This window comes from Lissotriton helveticus, chromosome 7 (genome assembly GCF_964261635.1).
Source record: "Lissotriton helveticus chromosome 7, aLisHel1.1, whole genome shotgun sequence".
In the NCBI taxonomy this organism is placed as follows: Eukaryota; Metazoa; Chordata; class Amphibia; order Caudata; family Salamandridae; genus Lissotriton; species Lissotriton helveticus.
Window position 1 is genome coordinate 1323660942 of NC_136068.1, and position 23000 is coordinate 1323683941.

At 44.6% G+C, this 23000-nt stretch overlaps 1 protein-coding gene across 8 annotated transcripts in view; it reads right to left on the reverse strand.

The window, feature by feature from the left end:
- Positions 1–23000, reverse strand: part of TNRC6C (trinucleotide repeat containing adaptor 6C) — a 992178-nt gene that overhangs the window by 548090 nt on the left and 421088 nt on the right. For 5 of the 8 annotated variants that reach the window (XM_078654625.1, XM_078654629.1, XM_078654624.1 and 2 more), the window contains exons 6-7: positions 19318–19524; positions 17969–18135 (exon numbers count right to left, since the gene is read on the reverse strand). In XM_078654625.1, the coding sequence (XP_078510751.1) occupies positions 17969–18135; positions 19318–19524 (374 nt within the window). The remainder of the gene's footprint in view (positions 1–17968; positions 18136–19317; positions 19525–23000) is intronic. The other 3 variants (XM_078654632.1, XM_078654628.1, XM_078654630.1) reach the window with 1 other exon arrangement.

Sequence of the window (23000 nt, forward strand, 5' to 3'; positions counted from 1 at the left end):
AAATGTAAGAAGTCTGCAAGGTAACCTTAAACTGTTGCAACAGCAAGGTCAAAAATAAGACATTTGAAAACTGTGCATTCAGGGGTGGATGTGTGGAGAGCAACACTAGACAACAAACTTCTCCCGGCATCCAGAATTAACAGACTTGGTGTATGGACTCCTGGCTGCCAAAATGACACCAAACACAGGGAGAAAGGTTGAAGGCCATCAACTGTTATTGCAAAATCTCCACACCAGTGTAATTAGTTCAGACTCAGGTGGAAGACTCGACCCTACAGCTGTGACCGAAGGTCCTCCTGAATGACCAACGAAATCGAAGTACATGCGCTTATTGCTAAGAGTTACGGAAACCACACACTGCCCAGTCCGAGGTCAATGGGATAACCTGGGCCCAGTATTTCTTCATCTTTTTCAGCAATATGGGCAGGAAGGGGAGGGGAGGAGGAGTCACACAGGAGTCCTGATTCCCAATGTAGGCAGAAGGGATCTTTGAGGGAAGACCATCATTGCTAACACAATGCACAAAAGTTTGAACACTGGGCATTCTCTGTGGAGGAGAATAAATCGAGCCAGGGTGCTTCTTATTCTTGGAAGATGCCCTGTGCCACCTCGAAGTGTAACTGCCAATCGTGATTTACTAGGCAATGTCAGCTGAGGTTGTCTGCCACAGCGTTTTACGATCCTGCCTGGTACTGGGGAATTGTCCTGAGAGTTCAGCCAATTCCAGAGGCGTAGGGACTGCTCGCACAGGATCCAAAATCCCACTCTGCCCTGTTTGTTGCTATGCCGCATGGCGATCATGTTGTTCATGAGAACCTGCACCCTTTGTCCTTAGATGGTCCAGAGGAATGCTTTCAGTGCCAAGTAAATTGCTCACAACTCCAACAGGTTGATAAGAAGTCGATCCTGCGCTGAAGATTGGAGTCCTTTGATCTTGATCTCTCCCAGAAGACCTCCCCAGCCCAGTAACGATGCATCCTTTGTGATCGTTCGCTCCAGGTGAGATAGGAGAGGGCTCTGAAGTGGACCAAAAGCGGACGAACAGCCACCACTGCAGATCTATCCAATTCTCCTTTGAGACTTAAATGGACTCTGATCGGTGCCCTTAGTTCTGAGGTCACGGAGACCTCAGATCCCACGACAGAGCCTGCATGTGCCACCTGGCATGGTGCATAAGGAGGAGGCAAGAGACCAAGAGGCCCAGAAGTCTCAGAGATGCTCTCATTGAGACCCAGGTCAAGGGTTGTGAGTGAAACATCGGGATCGTAGCCTGGAGGGATGGTGCACAAAAGCAATGTGTGCAGAATGGATCCGATGAACGTCTGGAGGTGTCTTGCAACTGTCTGAGGGGAGCCAGCCTTCAGCAGCCAGTCATCAAGGTTTGAGAACACTTTATGCCCAACCTCAGCAGATGGGTCTTCGATCACTACTATTAACTTTGTGAACATCCAAGGAGTGCTGGTAAGTCATAAGGTCAAAAGGGTAGCATGGCAAACTGAAAGTGCTCCTGGCCTACCTGTAACGGCAGGCAACATCTGTGGTACTGTAGGATGGGCATGTGAAAATATGTGTCCTGCAAGTCCAGCGTACCATCCAGTCTCCTAGATCCAGGGCACACAGAACTTGGGCCAGAGTGAGCATCATCACCTTGTCCTCTCAAAGGAAAAAGCTCAGAGGGTGAAGGACTAAGATAGGACGACGACATTCGTCCTTCAGTTCTAAAAAATAAAGGTAACAACCAGTCCTGCTCTCCTATGCCGGCACCTTCTCTACTGACCCCTTGGCCAAGAGAGCCTAAACTTCTCATTGGTGTATGGACAAGTGGTCCTCCAGGAGGTGTTGCCGCGAGGGTGGCATTTCCAGGGGTGTGATAGGAACAGTAGAGAGTTATCAGTGTATCAGGATCTCGAGCACCCACTGATCGGATGTAATGCTCTTCAATCCAGGGAGACGAGAGGTGGCTTAGCCTTTAACTGGTCTATCATGTGCACCAAGGGAAATCTAAAGGGATTTCGGGACAGCTGCAGGAGGGGGAGGGTTTGGGTAGCACCTTCCACCCCGTACTCCTTCGGCACCATGTCTGAAGAAACTGCACTGGCTCCCCGTAAGACAACAAATTAAATTCAAAATCTGCTGTCTGGTCTATAAATCTATAAACGGCCAGGGATCAAAGTACCTGGAAAGAAAACTCCAGGGGTATCACCCAGTTAGAACCTCCGATGCTCAGACAAACACCTTCTAATAGTCCCAAAAGTACGTACGGCTAGAAATGGGGACAGAAGCTTTTCCAAAATAGGACCCACTATCTGGAACACCATACCATTATCAATCAGAAATGATCCAAACCACAAAACATTCCGCAAGAATCTGAAAACATGGCTCTTTTAGATCTTGCTACCTTTTCACCTTATTTCTTCCTGATTTTCTGGAAGCGCTATGAGACCTATCAGTGATTTATGCGCTATACAAATTCAAATACTAATACAAAATACAAAATACATGTTGCTCTTGGTGTTATGGATGCTGTAAGTCTGTTCCCCAACCTCAAAAGGAGTGGGATGCCTGTTGCTGCTGAGGAGCATATGGTCTCTGCCTTTGCTGGTAGCCCATACTGAAGTCTCAAAACGGGTGCTGCTACTGGGAGGATTATCGAACTGGCGGCAATAAGCCCAGAGAGCAGGTAGTGGCCTTACTCACTTTATACCTCTCAAGGGCATCCGACAGCTATCAAAGGGCATGTCCATAAGGGGACTCTTGGACATCGGCTGAAAAGCTCATGGAACAAATCCAGGCATGAAGCCTAGGCACAAAGATTGTGCCAACTGTCCTACCCAGACATTTGGTAGTGTTCAGCCCAAATTTAATAACATATTTTGCAGTATTTTGTCATCCAAAGTCAGCTTTGAAAGGTTTGACGAACCTCATCTGAGACCATTGGCAAGCGATCCGCCACTTTGTTCCACAATGCTTGCAAATATCTGCTCAAGAGGCATGTCATTTTTACCAACCTGAAGAGAGGCCAGATGAGGAGAACATTTGTTAGGCAATGTCTCCATCCTTTTTGATTCCCTGTCAAGCGGGAAGTACAGAATATACAGGGTTCAAGCAGCATGTCGATACCTGGATCACAAGACTCTCAAGGATATGTTGCAATAGTTAGCCCGGATCTCCAAGAGCAGCGTTGTGCCATCACGCAACCTGTCTAATGACCAGAGGGCAAGATTGTTGTTTTGATCAGGTGACCATCAGAACATCAATTAAAGCATTGTTAAAGGGTAGCAGATACTCCTAAGAGGATTGTGTACGGATAAGAATCTCTATGAGAAGAGTAGTTTTGACTTCTTGTATTGGAAGAATGAAGTTGAGCGTCTCAGCCACAATTCGGATCAAAGTCTTGAAGGAGGCAGACTCTTCAGTAGCCATACAAGGACTTGGGTAGGAGAGGTCAATGCATGGGGAAGTGTCCAGACCACTGGTATCCTGGGGATCGACAAAAATATCATTGCACTGATTATCATCTTCAAAATTGATAAATCATAATGTGGGTCATCGTTTGGGTCAGATTGAGCATATCATCTAGGTTTGGGCAGTGGATTGTGGGTCTCTGCAGACAATACAACCAGCTCCCCTTCCGGCACCAGTGATGTCGGGATTGGCATCGATACGCGTGTCAGTGGTTTCGGGTGTAGCACCAAATACAGCGTCATGCATGGAGTCGAATGGGGGACCACTGAAGGTGTTGGGTCCGGATTCAGAGTAGCCAGAGTCCGAGACTGAGTCAGCATTAAGGCAAGGTTGAGGGGGCACAATCAACATCAAGGAGAGACTCGCCGATGGTAGACGGACTAGAGGCAACCTCAGATCCATGGGGCCCGAAGGCATCCCAGAGGGTTCTTGCGTGGCACCACAAATGTGGTCCATGGCCAGTCTTAAGCTGTTCGAGCTGTTCTGGCATCGCATTCCTTTTGGGGTGGGACAGAAGGACTAGTGCCACAATCAGTTCAGCACATGGGGGTTGGAGGGAACTCCATGGCCTAGGAATCCCTGGGACATTACGAGGCTCTGAGTAGTGTGAGTGCCATATGAAGGAGACCCATGCTTCGATTTATTTATGCTTCTTTTTAGACTTGCTTGAATAACCTGAGCTTTATGAACTCTATTATGACCGGTTACAAGAGCGACCTCTGGACTAAGAACACGTCCACGCCCTTGACTTCAAACAGGACCATAGTGCCCTTGACTTGATTTGTGAGTGCCTCTTTGGCCTTCGTATTTTGGCAATGCCACGTTTGGACTTACGGTCGTGAATAGCCGCCTTGCTCATCTTTGCACAGCATTGGCACAATGCAGAGTCACGCTTGGAGCAAAGGCACCATAAACAGATCTCCTGGGTGTCCATCACAGACATCTGTTGGTTACAGTTACAACAAGGTTTAAACCTTGTAGTTTTAGGGAGTGACATTATCTGGACACTTCCTCCGTCAGGAATGACAGGATTCGAGTAACTCCAGATCCACGTCGGGAGGCATAGAAAGAAAGCGGACATGAACACCTGGAGGTGACGCATATATAGTGGCACAGACTTCACAATCCTGCCCATTCTGTGGAAAGGACTCATGTAGTCCATTATCAAGATGCTAATTTGAAGTCTGCAAACTACCTTATTCTGATTACAATGTCTCTGTGTCCAATGGTGCAGGCGGAGATAAGAAACTGATGTCAGCGCATGCAGCAGATATAGTGGCCCGGACGTAATGACCAAGATGGACCCAATGTAGAGCAGCAGGACTCCACCAGCTGAGGGAATGGCTACAAAAGTTTCTGGACCCATTCTGGCATCTGGTGAAATTCACAAGGTGAGGAATCTGCAATTAGAAGTCTATCAGAATTACAAAAATAGCACTGGTAGGCCTGTTTTATTCATCAGATTGGGTCTGCCTACCTTCAGTTTTTGCAAGTAAGCAGAAAACGGTATTTAGGAAAATTACTTCTGCTATAAGCCCTACATATATCTGTATATAGTGAAGGAGTATGCTGGTATAAAGAGTAGTAGCGACACAAATGTTACATATTTTTGCTTTGAATTCACAGTACGTAATGCAAGTTCATATTGACGTTCACTATCACTCTTACAGCACTAGGCTTCCATCAATGGCTAAGTTGTCTTTGCCTCAGAAGCAGAGGACTCCTTTGCATTTATTTTAGTTACGAAAAAATTGTTAAAGCAATAGAATTTCAAAGCAATGTTGGAAGGGCTGACTACTCTAATATTGACCAAAGTGGCATATAAAGTGTCTGACCTAAAGGTAAAGAGTAGATGGATCCTGGCTTGCCAAGTAGATTTATACAGCTACAAGATGGAAATGGCATGTATAGTAATTATTGATACACATATTTCAGACACTGAATGCAGTTGATTATGCAATCCAGCTGGAGCTGTACACTGAACCCAAAATTTGGTGATCTATTTTACAAAGGCATGTTAGCCACATATCTGGTACAACTAGCAAGTCTAACAATTCTAAAAGTGTTTGTAGTCACGAGATAGGTGACTCCTCCTCTGGATAGTAGTGAGCCTGGGCATCGACTTCATCCTTAGATTGTTTTCCCTTGAAGGGTGATGATGGAGTTAGTTGGAAATAGAAATATGTCCATGTGTAATGTATCCAAGTAAGATGGTACTGCAACACATAGGTGTCCGGGGAGGCGGGTGGGCATATGCAGATCTACAGCTCTACATGCCAAAAACAGATGCATACTGGGAAGTAGCATTTTCCGTTCGAAGCATATGAGTAGCATACTTTTGCGTAGACTATACAGCAGTTCCCCTGTTCGTGGTGGCTACCTGTACGTGTTGCAGTAGTTTGAAAAAGTGTTTAGTACAGCCTGGCCCACACTAGCTCGTTGCTTTGCATGCACATCTACACAGTAGTGTTTTGTAAAAGTGTATGGTGTAGACCATGTTGAGGCTTTGCAAATGTCATCCATGGGGATGTTTTCCTAAGAATGTCATGGATGCCCCTATTTTGCGTGTGGAATGCGCTCTAGGGGGAATGGATAACATACGCTTTGCTTTTTGGTACATATTTGAATGCATTTAACGAGCCACCTGGCAATTTCACAGTTGCTATAGGATTGCCCATATGTGGTGGCTAGAAAGCTACGCAAAGTTGTTTAGTTTTCCTGAAACTTTGTGTCCTATTAATGTAGTAAAGAATAGCTCTTTTGACGTCAAGAGTATGAAGAGCCCATTGAGCTACTGAGTCTGGTTGAGGAGAAAATACTGGGAGCTCAACAGACTGGTTAAGGTGAAAAGCTGAAACTACTTTAGGTAAGAAATTAGGGTTTGTCCTAAGAACTACTTTGTTGTGATGTGTTTGCAAAAATGGTTCTTGTATGGTTAATGCCTGGAGTTCACTTACTTTTTTGAGAGATGTGATGGCCACAAGGAACTTACTTTTTTGAGAGATGTGATGGCCACAAGGAAAGCCAGTTTCCATGTAAGGAATTGCAATTCACATTTATGAAAAGGTTCAAATGGGGGACCCATGAGCCTAGTAAGGACAACGTTTAAATTGCATACTGGAGAGCGTGGAATTCTGGGAGGAATTATTCTTTGAAGGCCTTCCATTAATGCTTTGAAAGAAGGTACCCTAAACAATGATAAGTGTTGTCTGTTTTGTAATTAAGCTGCTATAGCAGGAAGATGTAATCGTATAGATGTGTATACCAGATTACATCTTTGTAGATGCATGAGATAACAGATAATGTTTTGAGTTGAAGCATTTGGAGATGGGATATTCCTCAAAAGATATACCTCGTATCAGAGCATCTACCTGGGAAACACAATCAAATTGGGGATCTGCTCAGTCGTCAACAACAGCAGATTCACGAATGGGCACTTCATCCGCAAGTTCTTCTTCAATTTTTTCAAATGTGTGGCAACCCAGACATAGATCTGTTCACCACACATTTAAACACAAATGCCCAAACTTCGCCTGTCCTTGAGAACTAGAGTGGCAAGAAAATCGCCAAGAAATCGTTGGAGCAGTGGGAGGACCTGTCGTAGCCTGACCACGTGGAAGTGGTCAGATTGTATGCACAGGTTTAATGATCCGAGGTCTAATATTGGCCTGAGAGAGACGTCCTTTTTGGGAATGAGGAAAAAAGGGAGTAAACCCCTGTACCTTGCTGGTGTAGGGGAACCAGTTCTACCGCATGTTTATGCAAAAGAGAGTGAACTTCTTGCTTGAGAAGCATTAGATGTTCTGTGGATATTGGACGTTGTTTTGGAGCTATGGGGGATAGAAGTAAGTTCCAGGCAGTAACCATACTGGATAATTTGTCTTACCCACTTGTCTGTGGTGATGGAAGTCCAGACAGGTAGGAACTGTGATAGTCTTCCCCCAACTGGAGTGAAGTGGTCTGGTGGGAGTCGCGGGAAGTCACTGTTTTGTTGTGGGGGAGTTGCGGGTATTAGAACCCCGCCCTCTGCCCCTGTTGTTATTGCCTCCAAGTCCCTATAAAATATCCTCTGTTAGGGGAAGCTTAAGAGGGGCTTTTGTAAGTGGAAGAAGTGTCTGTACCAGTGGTCTTGGAGGCACCCCTATAAGAGGAGCACCAAAAAGAACCTCTACTAGTTGTTGCTCGTAGAGCCCCCATCTGTGTCCTTTTTCATCTTTTCTAAAGATGTGTCCACAGCGGGTCCAAACAAGTGTTCCTGTTCTAAGGGTTGATTGAGGATGGTAGGCTGCACCTCTTGCTAAAAGCCCGATATGCGCAGCCACGCATGCCTACAAATAACACGCTTTCATTACTGCGCGTCCCAGCCAGAACGCTACGATCTCCCAGCAAGGCCTTTCTCTCTGTACCTAGAGTTCGGACAGTTAGAAATGGTGACAGTGCATTCAGTAAAACCGCCCCCGAAGTCTGGAACTCTCTCCCCATCCAGATCAGGCTAGAGCCTGATCATGTGAAGTTCCGGAGACAGCTAAAAACATGGCTTTTCTAGCCAGATGAGCTCCTCCAGCTCTCTTGGGTTCGGTGGACAGGAGGTTCCTTTGCCTGCTAGCGCTCTGAGACCTTTGGGTGATTTATGCGCGATACAAATGCAAAACAATGGAAATGGAAAAATGGATGCTGTATCTGCAGCATCCAGGGCACATTTTATTGAGGTGTTCGTGATTAACTTTCCCTCTTGTATAATATCATTTGCTTTGGTCTTGTACTCATGTGGGAGATGTTGCATGAGTTGCATGAGTTTTTCAAGATCATAGTGAGCCCTGTCGTACTTTGCAAGTAAAGCTTGTGAGTTAGCAATGCGCCAAATTTTGCTGCCTGGGACGCAACCCTTTTACCTGATAAGTCTAGGAGCTTTGATTCTTTGTCTGGAGGAGGGGCATCACCTGTGGTTTGGGAATTAGCCAGTTTAGAGGCATTTGCCACTACCAATAAATCCACAGGGAGTTGACCTTTGATTTAATCTGGATCGCTTGGAGCTGGCTTGTATTTTTTCTCACTCCTAGGATTAAGCACCCTAGCCCTGAGAGGATCTTTAAAAACCTCAGGGGCATGTTTAATCATCCACTTGAGCATAGGGAGAGTATTTGTAGTTTTTTGTGGTTGGGAGAATGTCTCTAATAAAAAATTCTCCTCTCTCCTCAAGAAGGTCTGAACAGAGATGCACCCCATTGGAGCTCTATTTATCAGTTGTGCAAATCCTACATGATCATCTGTGGGATGGTCTAGAGGGATATAAATATGTCTCAGGCACATTGTAGTCATTCCAAGAGTCATGAGGTGGGGTACTGTGTGTGTCATCAGTATCTGTGTGATGTGGGTCTAATCCCTCATCCTCACCCCCTATATCTTCATCATCCTCTTGTGGTGTAGGTGAAAGAGGAGGCACTGGAGAGTGTGCTGGTGAGGGTATAATGTTTGCTGGTTGTGGAGGTGGAGAGAAAGGCCTCATAGGTGAAGTTGATGAGTGTTTTTTCTTGGAGGGTATCTCAGGAGTTTCTGAGGTGTCCAATTTTCTCTTTTTAGGTGGCATGGAGGTGAAGTGGCCAGTTATGAGGTCAATATGGAGTGTTTTTGCTTAGGATCCGTTGTAGCTGGATGAAAAAGTTCTTTGGATCTGCTGGGGGTTTTTTTGGCACCAAGGACTTCGGATCAGAGTGGTGTTTTGGCCTGTCTTCCTTAGCTTTAGGAGGGGTTTTTGTCTCCTTTTGCTTAGGTAGAGTTCAACTCAGAGGACTTGGATTGACTTTTCTTCAGTGCCGAAGAGTGTTACTTTTGGTTTTGGTGCCGAAGATGGTTTTTCGGCACCGTGGTGTGGCTGGCTCGATCCCGAGCTGCCTGAAAGCTTTGTGGACTTCGGAGCTGGGCCTGGAGGCGGGGCTTCTGAAGGCTTGTCTAGTTATCGACCCAGACCCGAAGGTGAAGGTGTTACTGGAGCCTTTTGTGTTTTCGTGGTATCGAAGTCCGTACTCGCGCTCCGTTGACCTGGGGTAATCGTTTGGTCATCAGAGTCTGAATCGTCGTCTTCGGAGACGCTGGCCTGTTTATCTCCTGTCTCTGGTTCCAGATTTTCTGTGCCTGCCTCGAAGATGTCCTCCGGCGCCAAAACTGTTGATCTGGACACTACGTGACGTTGAGCCCGATGATCACGTACGGTCTTTTTAGACCTGAAAGATACACAGGCCTGGCAGTATCGACTCATGTTCTGGCAAGAGTCAACGGTTGCAAACCTCGTGGAGATCTGTGTGTGGGAATTTAGCCCCACACTTGCATTTTTTAAAAGGAGTTCTTTCCATATGCTGGTTGATGCCGCCGATCGGCCCAACCGCCCACATCGAAGACCAGACTCAAAAAGTTCTTTGGAACTGGATACCCGTCAAGAGAGATCGCGAACGAGATAATAGCGTTGATCGGTTAGAGTTTTGCGCGTCAAAGGGGAATCAAAATGTCATCGACCCGGAGAGCAGCAAATTACATCCGTACCCGATGGCGGAAAGAAACAATCTAAGGATTAAATTGATGCCCATGCGCACTACTAACCAGAGGAGGAGTCCCCTACAAAGACTTCTACAATAACAAAGTGCAAACATCCGAGCCCAAGATCAGATGGCTGTCTATACAAAAGTATGTGATCCACAGCTCATATGCCTCAAACACACTATATTTTCATCAATGCATGGTATTTTCCTTCTGTGGTGTTACAGAGGGAAGCTATCACTGGCCACTGAAATTAGAGATAAATCTGGGGCTCAGGATCAAAGGGAAAAGATATTCGGACACAAGTAGAATATCCCAGATGCCTTACCATCAGAATTTCAGATGAACATTTTAGGGTTCTTAACTTTATACAGTAGCAAGAGTTGTTTAAAAGGAACACGGTATGGATGATTTTTTTATTTTTTTTTATTTTAACATGGCACTATGGTTTACTGGTTCTGGTTATTAACTATTTTCTAAGAGTGACATTTCACTACAAAGAATGGAAGGAAGGAAGAGGGTATGTTAAACACATGAAGAGAAATGGCTGGTTTGACAGGCAATGTGGTAAATTGAAAAAAATAAGGACATGGCAGAGGTCTCTGAAGAAAAAGTGTGATCAGGAGATATGCAATAACCTGTGCATGGTAAAAATTACAACCGGTTCAGAATGAGGGAAAATTAGTATATTTAGTAGAAAATGGGAAAACATGATTGTGGTAATTGAAACAGATTATATTAGGAAATTCTGGCAGTTAGACAAGAAGGAATTGGAAGAGTACGGTGTAGGAAAGTGGCTCTATATATACTGGACCAAAGTAAGGTACAGTGTTTATAGAGTCCCCGGACCCCAGAGGTTTGGCAGAGGCTAAAGTTAGATATAACCTTACTCTCTAAAGTGGTAGCTTGGTTGAGCAGTAAGGTAGTATCAGAGGACAGTGTAAAGCATTTGTTGTACACTCCCAGTCAGCAAATGGTCTCACACACTCAAGAACTGAACTCTAGGCCAATGGTTTTGTATCAAAAGATATAGTTGTTTTATTTTAGAACCAACAAGGTATCAAAATATACTTTCTCAGGATGAGTTACTTTAGTTAAATACTTTTCAAATAGGCAATAGACTTTTTGAATGCAATAGTTACAGTTTGTTGCAATAGGCCGAAGTCTCGACATGGCACACATGCCCACAGACCCTCTGCCCTGGCATACCTCAGTCACCCCTCTAGTTGGGTGCCCTATGCCAGCAGGTGTATGGGCATGGCACACAGGGATGTGTGCCATGTCAAGACTTTGGTTAGTTCTGCACCAGGCCACTCGGTCTGCAAAGGCAGTGTGTGGGTGTCATTGTGCAGGGCCCCTAAGGGGTCTTCTCTGGTCACAAGGCCCTGGGTACCTAGGGTACCATTTACCAGGGGCTGACATGTGGCCAGAGATGCCAATTGGGTTTCAGCTTCAAATACAGTTTTAGGGAAGAAACACAGGCCCTGGGTACCTGATTAGCAGGAGCACAGGGCACACTCAGTCAAAGCACATCAGCAATTCAGCAAAAAGTGGGGGCATACCAATGCAAGAAAGATGGCACTTTCTCACAGTCGGAGAAAATTAGATTTACAGATCAGGTGCCCCAGAAGGTAAAGTTTGCAGTGGGTGAAGAGATCTTGATGCATTATTCAGTTAAGAGGATAAAGAAAACAATTCAGACCCTAAAGCTAACAAAGGAGGCTGGCCCAGATAATCTCCCTACAGTTATAATAAAAAGTAATGTAGACTGCTGGGCAAATTTCTATCATGCAATATATCAAAAAGTATTGGTATCCGGGTGATTTCCCGATAATTAGAAGAGAGCAATTATAAGACCCATTTATGAAAAAGATGATGCTATGGCTTCCAGAAACTACAGTTTAATTAGCCTACCGGACATGGGGGAGAAATTGTTTTAATAAATGCTATTGTTCTTGTTTAAGAATGGGTGGAAGGAAACCATCTAATCCCTATAGAACAGGGAGGGTTTAACAAAGGGCACTCAAAAATAGACTACTGCTTCAGTTTGTGGGCAAAGGTAAGGAAATCGATTGACCTAAAGAGGAAAATGATTTGTCACTTTGTTGATTTTCATGTTGCCTTTGACTTGGTGAACTGCAATTTGCTTTGGGAAATACTGACTAGTCTTGGAATTCCTAAGGATTTACTCTTGATTCTCCAGGAGCTACATAGCCAGAACTAGGCCTGTGTGATAATAGATATTGAAGGTACGTTAACAAGGAAGATACAAATTAAGAACGGCCAGGGTTGTGTTTAGGCCCTACTATTACTTTCTTTATTTTTAGCAGGCCTGCCAAAAACATTAAAGAAGTAAAATCATTATGTCATACGATGAATGGTTTGCATGCTCCGTGTCTTTTATATGCAGAGGACTCAGTGATAAGAGACAGGACTGAAGTAGGCTTACAAAAGAAATTGAACGTCTTCCCTGAATATTGCCTTAGGAAGACGCTTGTAGTAAACATGGACAAGACAAAGATTTTGGTGATGGGGAATGGAAATAAAAAGTACAGCTAGTCCCTGGGAGAGAACAAGTAAGTAGTTAAAAAGTATGAATACTTTGGAATGTGGATTCAAAAAAAGTTGTACTGGAAAGAAAATTAAAAAGTCTTGAAGGACCACGCAACTTCAGGCAACTCCAAAGAGTATTCCAATTCCTTAAGTCAAGGGTACAACCGGCAGTATTGGAAGCTGGCAGGTAAGCGCCCAACATTCCAACACCATTGTTCACATTATATTCTACTACCAAGACCCACCATACCTCATCCCTTACAAACCGAGCAATAACAAAAAAGTAAGGCCAATCAAATTGAGGACAATAAAGAAAATAAATCCTAAACAGCACTATAAATATTGACCAAGATAAATACCCAAAAGCTAAATTAGCCCTACAGGAAAAAATAATATATGTAAAGACAAAGAAGCTTTTTCAGATTACACATATTCCTTAAACTTAGCCGGAGGTCTTGTCTTCTCTCCTCCGCAGATCTTGGGTACCCTGACCTGGCAGTCACAGCTGATGACTCACCCACTTAAGGAACAAGGCTTTCCAGGAAACCGTCCTTTCTCTACTTCTAAAGTTTCTCTTTGTTCCACCTTTTACCATCACTAAGCATAACCACTCGATCCTTGACAAACACCATTTCCTTGGGATTGAAAAATTTGTAATAGCCTTTGGATATTATACCAGGAAGTTTAACCGTGACCCAAACTCTCAGTTTAAAAATCAACTTGGTGTCTTCCTTTGTCCATTTCAACACTCCCATATTTCCTCTGAATTTTCTCTCACCTGTCCCTTACTTGCACACGTTATTCTTCAGACACTGACATGTCACATCGAAAGTCTAACTAGCTTGGTGGTTGCCAAGCAACCATTCAGTAATGCAAAAGGAGATACGTTTGCGGTGGAATTGGGAGTAGCGCGAATAACTCAAGTCCTTGAGCTCTTTTTTCCAAACCAACCTGTTTGCCACAGACAACTGAACATTATCCTTCATGACTCCGTTGCATCGTTCAACCAACCCATTGCTCATGGGATCATACAAGAATATTGTCACAGGTCTCATTTTAAAATGATACAAACACTTCTGAAACTCTTCAATACAAATTATAACCCATTGTCAGTAACCAAATCAGCAATAGCAACTTCCCTCAAATATAGGGATTACAAAAATACAATCACCTCCTTTGTGTTGGCTGATCTGACAAATACTACCTCAAGCCACCGCGATCCGTAATCAGTCAACACTAATCCACATATACAACGATCATCCAGTACATGATTTGGTCCAATGATGTCCAAACCTAATTAATCCCAGGGTTTCTCTGGGGCAGGTATGACCGCAGAAATAAAATACGTAAGCAGGGTATTCTTTTCTGTGAAACTGGTCAAGAGTACTTTAGTTGTTATATTCACTAAAGCTCTTGGTATTTAGAGAATACATGTTTTCCTTTCAGGGAATTTTTTTAGAGAATGATTGTAAGGACTTAGTTTAATTTGAGAAAAATTGACTTTTGTATTACCTTCAAAATGTATGGCAAGCAAATATGGTTCTCTATGGCATTTTCCTATACGGTACTAGTAAAGTTAAGCAAGATATTCAAGTTGATGTGAGCCTCAAAATGGTTGCTTGATATGTCGAACCAAATTTTTTTTTTAAATAAGCGTGCTAAAGGATGCACCTAGAATGACTTGGGGACTTCAATAAGAAATAATATTAGAATTAGCTTCGTCAGCATTTAGCTGTGTTTAGTTGAAGTTCTGGCCAACAGGGGGTCGGCATTTATTTCAAACTTGATCACATGGGCCCCATGGATAATATTTGAAACACACGTTTCCTCTGTTTTGTGTGGATTTACATATACATTGCTTTGTATTGGGCGTTCTTCAATATTTATGTCTGCATGTCGCTTTTAAAGTTGTCAAGGACGTTTTGCATTAGTACACGTAAATATAAAAAAAAGGTTTTGTTGATCGATTGTCGTCAGCTGTTGAGATGGTGAGATGCCCAAGAAAACACGAGAAGTGGTGTTGTAGTCCTTTATCTAGATATTTAAACAACAAAATAAAGAAATAAACTCTTTTAGGATTAGACAGTGTTGTCATTAGGAGGAAGTCCACAACGTAAGTTAAAGTCTTCTTCTATCTTTGCAGGGTCTTCCGGAGTGCCTGTCCGCCAATACCCTGGTGCAGCCACGTCCCTCCAGGGTCGTGGCGGGGTCGGTGTGGCTCCAAGCGGACAGGAGGCTCCTCTTCTTCTGGGAACTCGAGCCGCTGGCTCCCACGTCACCGCTGCTCCGGTCCCTCTCCCGGGTAGCTCCGCTTCCTCACTGGATGGGTCGGCAGCTTAGTCCCTCTTCACCTCTCCCGCTGTGACCTCCCCATCTTCCTTCTTTTCTTCATGCGTCTCAGTCGTCCTTTTTAGAAAGGTCCCCTTCCAGTTTTATGGCCTCACATAGGGTTCCTTGACTCCTCCCTTCCGCCTGACTTCCGGGGCGAACAAGGAGGAATGGCTCCGGAGCGCTGGGGAGATCAGGTAAGTGACACTTGTCGCTATGTTTCCAAGTCTATGACTTATGTGCATTTTCTAACAGCCCTGAAGAAGTCCCTAGATTAAGTGAAGAAACGCATTGGTTGTGTCCATGTTCGTCCTTTTTGTGGAAATGAGAAATAAAGGGAAGAATACTGAGAATACAAATGTATTATGCTTTTTGATATGTTTATTTGATATGTATTAATAGTTCGAATACTGACCTGTTGTGGGTAATGAACTTACTGTGATTGAACTGAACTGATCTTTGTGAATTAGTTTGTACCCGGGTGTCATGTATTTTCCAAAGTTCCAGCCTTTTTGGGAGTTTTATACTGTTGGCCCCGGGAGCGAGCATTCCATCTCTAAGTACTATACAGTGTGCGGTAATGGTATACATATGGCAGGGTCTGAACTGTGGTGGCGAAGTGAGCTAGAGAACGATGATTGTTTCAACGCAGATCTGTCACCGGGGGGGGGGGGCGGGGCGAAACGTTTCAGCACTCCTTCCATCACGTCCTGGAGTCCGCGCTTTGTTCGCCCTAAGTTGGCAGGGTATGCCCAGACGTGGGTCCCTTGCTCATTTTGCCACTGGATTCAAGCTAGCCTGGCTGATGAGGTGTGTTACCCCGAAAACGGTCCCAGAATGCTTGTTTCCAGGAATGACCTGGCTTGGCAGTTCGGGATAGACTATTCCCATGAGCAATAAGGTCAAGGCTGATTTGCATATGACTGGGTATGAACTGGGGTAATGACGCGAGCTAAAGAATGATGATCGATTCAACCCAGATCTGTGACTGGGGGTGAGTGTCTGAAAAGTTTGTGCTCCGTCCATCATCTCCTTATGTTTGCTTTGTGGTAATAGTATACCATAACCATTTTCCTTTTCTGAATGTCACCTGGCAACTGCTGTTGTGAGGTGTGAACTGCTCCCAGAACAGGTTCAAAGGGCTTTCAATGCAAGGGTGTGTGCTGTCCATCTGGCAGGCTGACCATCTGGGCTTTGTCCAGGAACTTTTCCCCACCCAGGCCAGTTCAGCAGGCTCCAATATTAGTGGACCTCTTTTTTCATATAACACTTGGAGTGCACTCTGAAGAGCAAAGAGAGGGTGTCAAAACAATTCTTGGATTTACAATATAATAGCTGAAAACTCAGCTTTGCTCTAACATACTTCTGTTTCTGAGTTTGTTGTGGGTAGAAGGACCGCCTCAAACTAGATTTTAGTGTTCGGAGTGGGAGGGCACTACGATTACGATAGCACACACCACACAGCCCCCCCCCTCCCCCCATGCCCTCAGTGCAAAGTTTAGCATGGCCAAAAACTTCTCCATCTTGAAAATACCTTTACTCTATTGTTTAGGGCATAACCAGGATTATTCCCACTTACTACATTATGCCAGGCATACACCTGATATTCCAGAGGCCCATGAGTGCTCACTCTGAAGTGGGTGCCTGGGGATGCCATAAGAGGATTGAACATGCAGCCTAGAAGACTCGGCCTGTACTTACAAGAACATATCGGAGACAGAAATCACTACACCAAGGAAAAAAAAAGTGGACTCAAATGGTCATAAAACCGACCTCCTCAAGCTACAGGGATACAACAAGCTACAAAAGGCCTTTCCTGCAACTGCCTAGCTGATCAGGGGCAACTGGACCTGGACAGAACTCTACCTGGCACCCTTTGAGTCTCTACCTACCGTGACATCCTTTTGGGAGGTGGCAGTGCTTTAAAAGTGTACTCTATGGTGAACCAAGATTTAAACGATTGAAGTCAGAAGGTAATATCTGTTAACAGGACAATTCTTGCTAGTGTATCCGACCCATGCTCTGATGCGGTCAACATTAAATTGCACCTAGGTCATGGCCTAACACGAACATTGACTATCATTAGCACTTTGTGCTTCTTGGCACTTTTCCTACTTAACATAAAATCTCCATTTCCCCTCATTGGATTTGTTTTGTAATTTATGTATCATTTTCTTTTTTAAATTGTACTCTATTTTTCTAATTCGAGTTGGGATTGTCATTGCTTTGCATTTTGACTTTATAACTGTTTTAATACTGCATAAATACTTTAAATATTACCTTTAAAATAAGTCTGTATGTTCTGTGCCATAGCTACCAGTGGTTAAGCTCAGGTTAGTTCAATGACTACGGGTTAACATACATTGACAAGTACTGTGATTATTGACTTGGGTGGGTATCTAATTCCCCCTCAACTAATAACCCAATTTCTTACAGAGGGCATACCCAAATAGAAAATAGTAGCATCGGGAAAAGTAAGGACACAAGTATTGAGGACACATATATTAAGGCCATCCTCCAAGCAAGGGACACATACAGCCAAAGGGAAGCAAAGCCCTCACAAGCTAATGAATGAAAAGCAAGCAAATGAGTGATGAAATCAACCAATGGTAAGCAATGGCCAGATTCCAAGCCCACTGTATGCTAACAATAGGACTTTTCGCGGTTAGGTAGAAAACAGTAAAGGGCATCAATAGCTACACCGGTTTGTTTAGGAAGCACATTGGTTTACTGGGCCTATAATCAGTCACGTTTATATAAGATCCGTGCGCTTGGCTGGAAAACCTTGAATAGTGTGGCCCCAAATAGCTTTCATAGCTGAATTACACAAGATACTCTTTAGAGCGAAGGTGAAAGTTTGTTTCAAAGTTCAGAAGCAGTAACTGTGAAGGTCCAAGCGCTTATTTAGTCAAGCTTATGCTCCCTTAAGACCCTATAAACTCTGCTCAAAGTAAGATTAAACCATCACCTTTGCAGAGTGCCTGCCCATTTGTTGGATTCCAAGTGAATTTGAATTCTACAAATGAAACAGGATTTAAAATGCTTACAGTACAAAATACGTAATGTGTCACACTACTATTCTGTTGCTCACCTTCGGGAGTGCTTTCTTCTGGACATTCCCCCATGAACTGCAGGGCTGGTTGCACTCCTGGGAAGCAGTGTTATTCCACATTTCTCCTTCCTCTTCTTCCCACTGGCTGGAATTGATGCTCACGTCGTCCCCACCACTGCCCCAGCCTTCTTGCATAGATTTTGAAGCTGTGACAAAGAAATACATATTTTCTATTCTATCATTTCTCTTTAGTTCATAGATTTAATTCTGGACATCACATATATAATAAGATTCATAAATGTGGATTGTTTGGCTCCCATATGGGCTTTTTGTTTGCTTGCTAAAATTCGGTGTAACAGTGAGATTGACCATTGTCATTTGAGCATGGTAATAGAGCCTTACTACATAAAATGCGGAACTGTGCAATAATGACATCCCAGACACCAGCACAGACTTAATTGGAATTATCGAGGGAATCGATACCTATTGAGAGACCTTCGAATAGAAAGAGAACTCTCCATTAGAGTTGCGCAGTAACTCATAATATCTAGTACACCGAAAACATTGCATTCAATACAAAATTGCACCTTTGAAGAGAAGAATTGTCTACAATCTGATTATCTGTGTATCCATATTTTAAACAGTGCATGCAGACTTAAACCTAAGGATCGGATAAGCAATTAAGGAAAATAAAAAAGTAGTGCATGCCAAATATATTTAGTGAAACATTTCACTCCATCTCGTCAAGGAGGGTGTTTCCCGCTTGATAAACAGCCTTGTGATCTGGTTTCACACTTCCGATGTCTGTTGGCCCCAACCACCCCAGGGAATACCAGGTCAACCACAACATTGAGATAGCAACCAAAAATGCTAAATGTAACTGCGAACAATAGAATCTGGGTATTAACACGAGCCAAGGGACAGCCAAACCAATCAAGGCTGTGCTCCACTGTATATTGACCCTAGTTCTAAATCCAAACAGAGAAACAAAAGCAGCACAATAAAGAAAATGCTTCAGAAGGAAAGCAGTATCCAATCTGGTCGCAGCTGGATAGTGGGTGCTATTTTGAGCACTGCGGACATGAAATGCGGCTGAATTTATGTTACTAAAGGTGAAACCAGTGAAAGGGTTAGTGCCGTCTAAAGACAATAATCCACTCCCTAAAACTCAATCTCCAGAGATCATTTGAATGGCAGTAAAAATACACTGTCCTCCATGGGATCCTTCTCAAGCAGAACGCACTTAATAGTAAATATCTTTGAATTTAGGTAATGAAGTCTTAAACTAGATTATGTCTGGGTATATTAATATATTTCTTAGTCCGCCCTTATACTACTTCCTTACCCAGTATAAATAATAAACCCATAGACCGGTTTAATGTGTTCACCTGGTTTGCACAGTGCTGGGCCAGCGGCTGGAGCACTTGCTCTTCCGTATGTCCCTGCCGACTCCGCAGAGCCATCTCCCCACCCAGAAGCACTGCTGGGCGACTTCCCCCACGCCGATGTGCCGTTATCTACTGCAGCAGAGGGGGAGGAGGGTTCTCCCCAAGAGGTTTCAGCCTTTGCATGAACTGAAGGCATTTCTCCCCAGCCTGCAGAGACAGGAAGGAGACTGTAAGAGGACAAGGCAAAGCAGAAAGTTGGGTTTCCATCGCGTTGCATAATGGGTTTCCTACAATAAAATGTGAGAACCTGGCCTGGTGGTACAACACCTCACTTTGCTTCCTTTACTGGAAAAAAAACAGTGTTGGGTAGGTATATAGTAACACCCAGGCCTTTCAAGCACTCAAACCCCAAAACAAACAGGTCGATGTCACATTAACCAATATTTACAAAAATTCACTGATGAAGAGTAAGACAATAATGCAAGAAAACAGTTACTATCGCAAGCTGGAATGTATCAAACACTTGGCAAAAGCTAGGTGTACAATCCGAGTAAGAAACAAAAAGATATGAAGAAAACTGACCCAACACCACTAATTGGTTAATTGAGCAACCAGAGACCAACTGACAAGTCCAGATCACTCAGAACATTCCATCTCAATATTCTGAGAAGTGCAGTGAGACATCTTCCATAAATGGTAATACATTAACGCATAAAAAGAAAAGAATTGAGAGGACACTATACATTTCACCACCCTGCAGAAACATTACTGTAGCAACCCACTTTATCCTTAGATCTCAATCTCCACATGAAAGCATTTTACCCTACTTCTATTAAATGTACTCATTCACATAACAGACTTTACTACCCTGCATCCGTTTGAAATTAATTCCGTAACTAGCAGCATGAAGTGTTTCACTCATTTGGCAAGCACTATAGTCTTACCAAGAGGATTCTTGCATTACAGCAATATTTCCTGCACCTTTTTTATCTTTTGTAATTGCTGTAGAAGTAGTCCATAAGCTGAAGCCTGCATCATTGGTCTCATTAATCCTTCAAAGCTCCCAAAAAAACGTAAAGCTGCGATATAACCTTTCATAGGATTTTAGGTTTAAAGACATTTAACAATGAACTTTGTTAACAAAAAACTTATGAATTATTAGGACACTGGAATATTGAGGGCTCTGTTGAAGACAATGGAGCACTATGTAGAAAATAAATGGGGGGCACTACCAACCAGAATATAAGATCCTTAAGTATTGCCCGGCGGTGTCGCCTCTTGAACCCACAAAGAAGTTAAACTATTGAAGAGGCAGGCGCTGGAGACTGGAAGGCAGGAAACAAGGTTTTTATTCTCTCCGGAGGAGAACACAACGAAACGGACAGAAGGTATCGTTCTGAGGTGCTCTAACTGCATCCCTGAGGCCTGGCCTCTTATACACAAGTTTATCTTTTTATTGCATGTAACACATTCTCGTCGATACTTTGATGTACGGAAAGACATCCTCCGAATCCCCCCTTCCCAGCCCGTTCCCACGCAAGGTTACAGTGGGAGTCCCCGCCCCGTTCACAACAGGTGATGATCATCGCGCAGCTGGATATTCCGCCGATTCACGGAGTGTGTGGGGTTTGATCGGACCTCGTAGGGCGGGGGGCTTTGATCAACCCGGGGATCCCTTGCTGGGGGGAAACTTTCTATTGCACGGGGAGGGGCAAGGAACAGTATCGGCAGAGCTGGGTGTCGGCCTGGGAACGAGGAAGACAAACGGGCACACGGGGAAAAAGGGGTTTGCATCAAAGGGCCGGGGATCATAAATGGGAAGAAGGGAGGTGTCGCGCTGGGAACAGGACGAGGGCCTGGCGCAGAGCAGCGCTGAAGAGGGGTTTTATGATTCGCGGCAGGTGCAGGCAGGGGGGTTGTCAGTATGCGGGGGATGCCGGCGAAGCTAGGAGTGGGAGAGAGGCGCGCTGGCTCTCGGCGGGAGCAGGGAAGCCATGGTGTTCAAAATGGCGGCTGTTTTACGCGCACAAAAAGGTTAAGGAGAGCAAGAGGGCGCCGATAATGTTGACGGTCTCAGTCCAACTTTCAACAGTCCCCCCCTTTTCAACATATCTAGCCACCTTGCTTTACTCAATGTCAATTTTCATCAAATTTCTAACTTCGGTATCATACAATGCTCTCATATGTTCGCTTCCAATGTCCACAGTTTTGGGAAAAATGCAACTCGCACATAGAGAACACATAGGTGGCAGACATTGAATTCCTAAGCATAGGCCACATATTACAACTACGGGAATCATGATAATGGTGAGCAGTCTCCAGCCCCAGCTTTTGACGGTGTCCCAGAACCAACCACCAAGCGACCATTCTTCTTGCTCTTGGTGTACTTCTGAAGAGAGTCTGTGAAGATGTTCGATGGCTTTGTACACTGAGGGTGAGTTGTCCGGTATGTATGTACAACAGCTGGACCCAATAATGCGGCATGCTCCTCCACGGTCCGCCAGAACCACATCTAGAACGAGGCGGTTCTGAAGAGCCACCAAACGGACCGCTTGGAGTTCGGCAGTGTTGTTGGCAAAGATGCCCGCTGTGATGTTCATGGTTGTCTCGACTGCCTGAGTCAAATGTCGGATGGCACGGCTGTTTGCCATCGGGCCCCAGAGGGGGACGAGTCCTTTCATAGCGTCGAGGAACTGCTCCCCTGTTGAGTCGGCTTGCTCAACGTCTTTGGCTCGTTTTTGCCTGTGGTGATTCGCTGGGGCCACATAAGTTGGAGGAAGGACGAAGGAGATGTAGCAAGTGCCCCCCCAGCCTTTGGGGAGCCAGGTGTAGGCCTTCGTGCCGCAGATGAAATACATGTTTGGGGATGACACAAAGGAAGGTGGATCCGTGGAATCCAGAGTTCTGGTAAAGCGGCAAGCGCTGCGACCCACCAGCTGTGTCCCAAGTCCTTCTACACACATGTGGCCTGTGACGTTGATGACCGTCAGGGCCACAGTCAGAGTGGCAGCCGTTCGTTTCCGCAGATAGGAGAAGGTGGGTCTGGTTGGATCGTTGAACACCTGCATTTCGATTCGTTCTTTAGCCGGGATGTCCATTTGGTTCGAGTCGCTGGGGGTCAGCGGGCAGAAGTGTGTCTTTGTCTTGTTTCGCCCGGCCCCATGAGAAGAATGTGCTGCAGTTCTGCTGGAGGTGGCATTGCCCGTATAGCTCTCTTGCAGGAGGATCAGCCAGGCAAGGCAGGAGCCGTGGACAGAGAAGGGTGAAGGGATGAATGGTATTGAATGTCCAGTGGCATGGGGTAGCAACCCACAGATCCAGCAGTTGGTGGTATTGGTGGCAAGATTGTGCTGGTGAAGTAGCTGTACGAAAGAGTTGTTCCAAAACTCCTTTCGCCTCTCTCTTAGTTGAGGAGAGAGCGAAATTAGATAATGTTCCTTCATGGTGGTAGGCTGAGCAGTGGTTAGGAATGTTTCGTGAGCAGGTGCGTGTTCTTCCATAATCCAGAGCGTAGTCATGAGGAGAAAACAGAGGAGGATTACGATGAAGAGTGCAATTGTCTTTGAGCTATGGAGTCTGTCTATTCTCGGATTTCTGTAGTGGGTATTTCCTGCTGTCTTCGTCGGCTTCTTATTTGGCGCTTCCATCATCTTCTTATCTGGCGCTTCCATCATCTTCGTCTT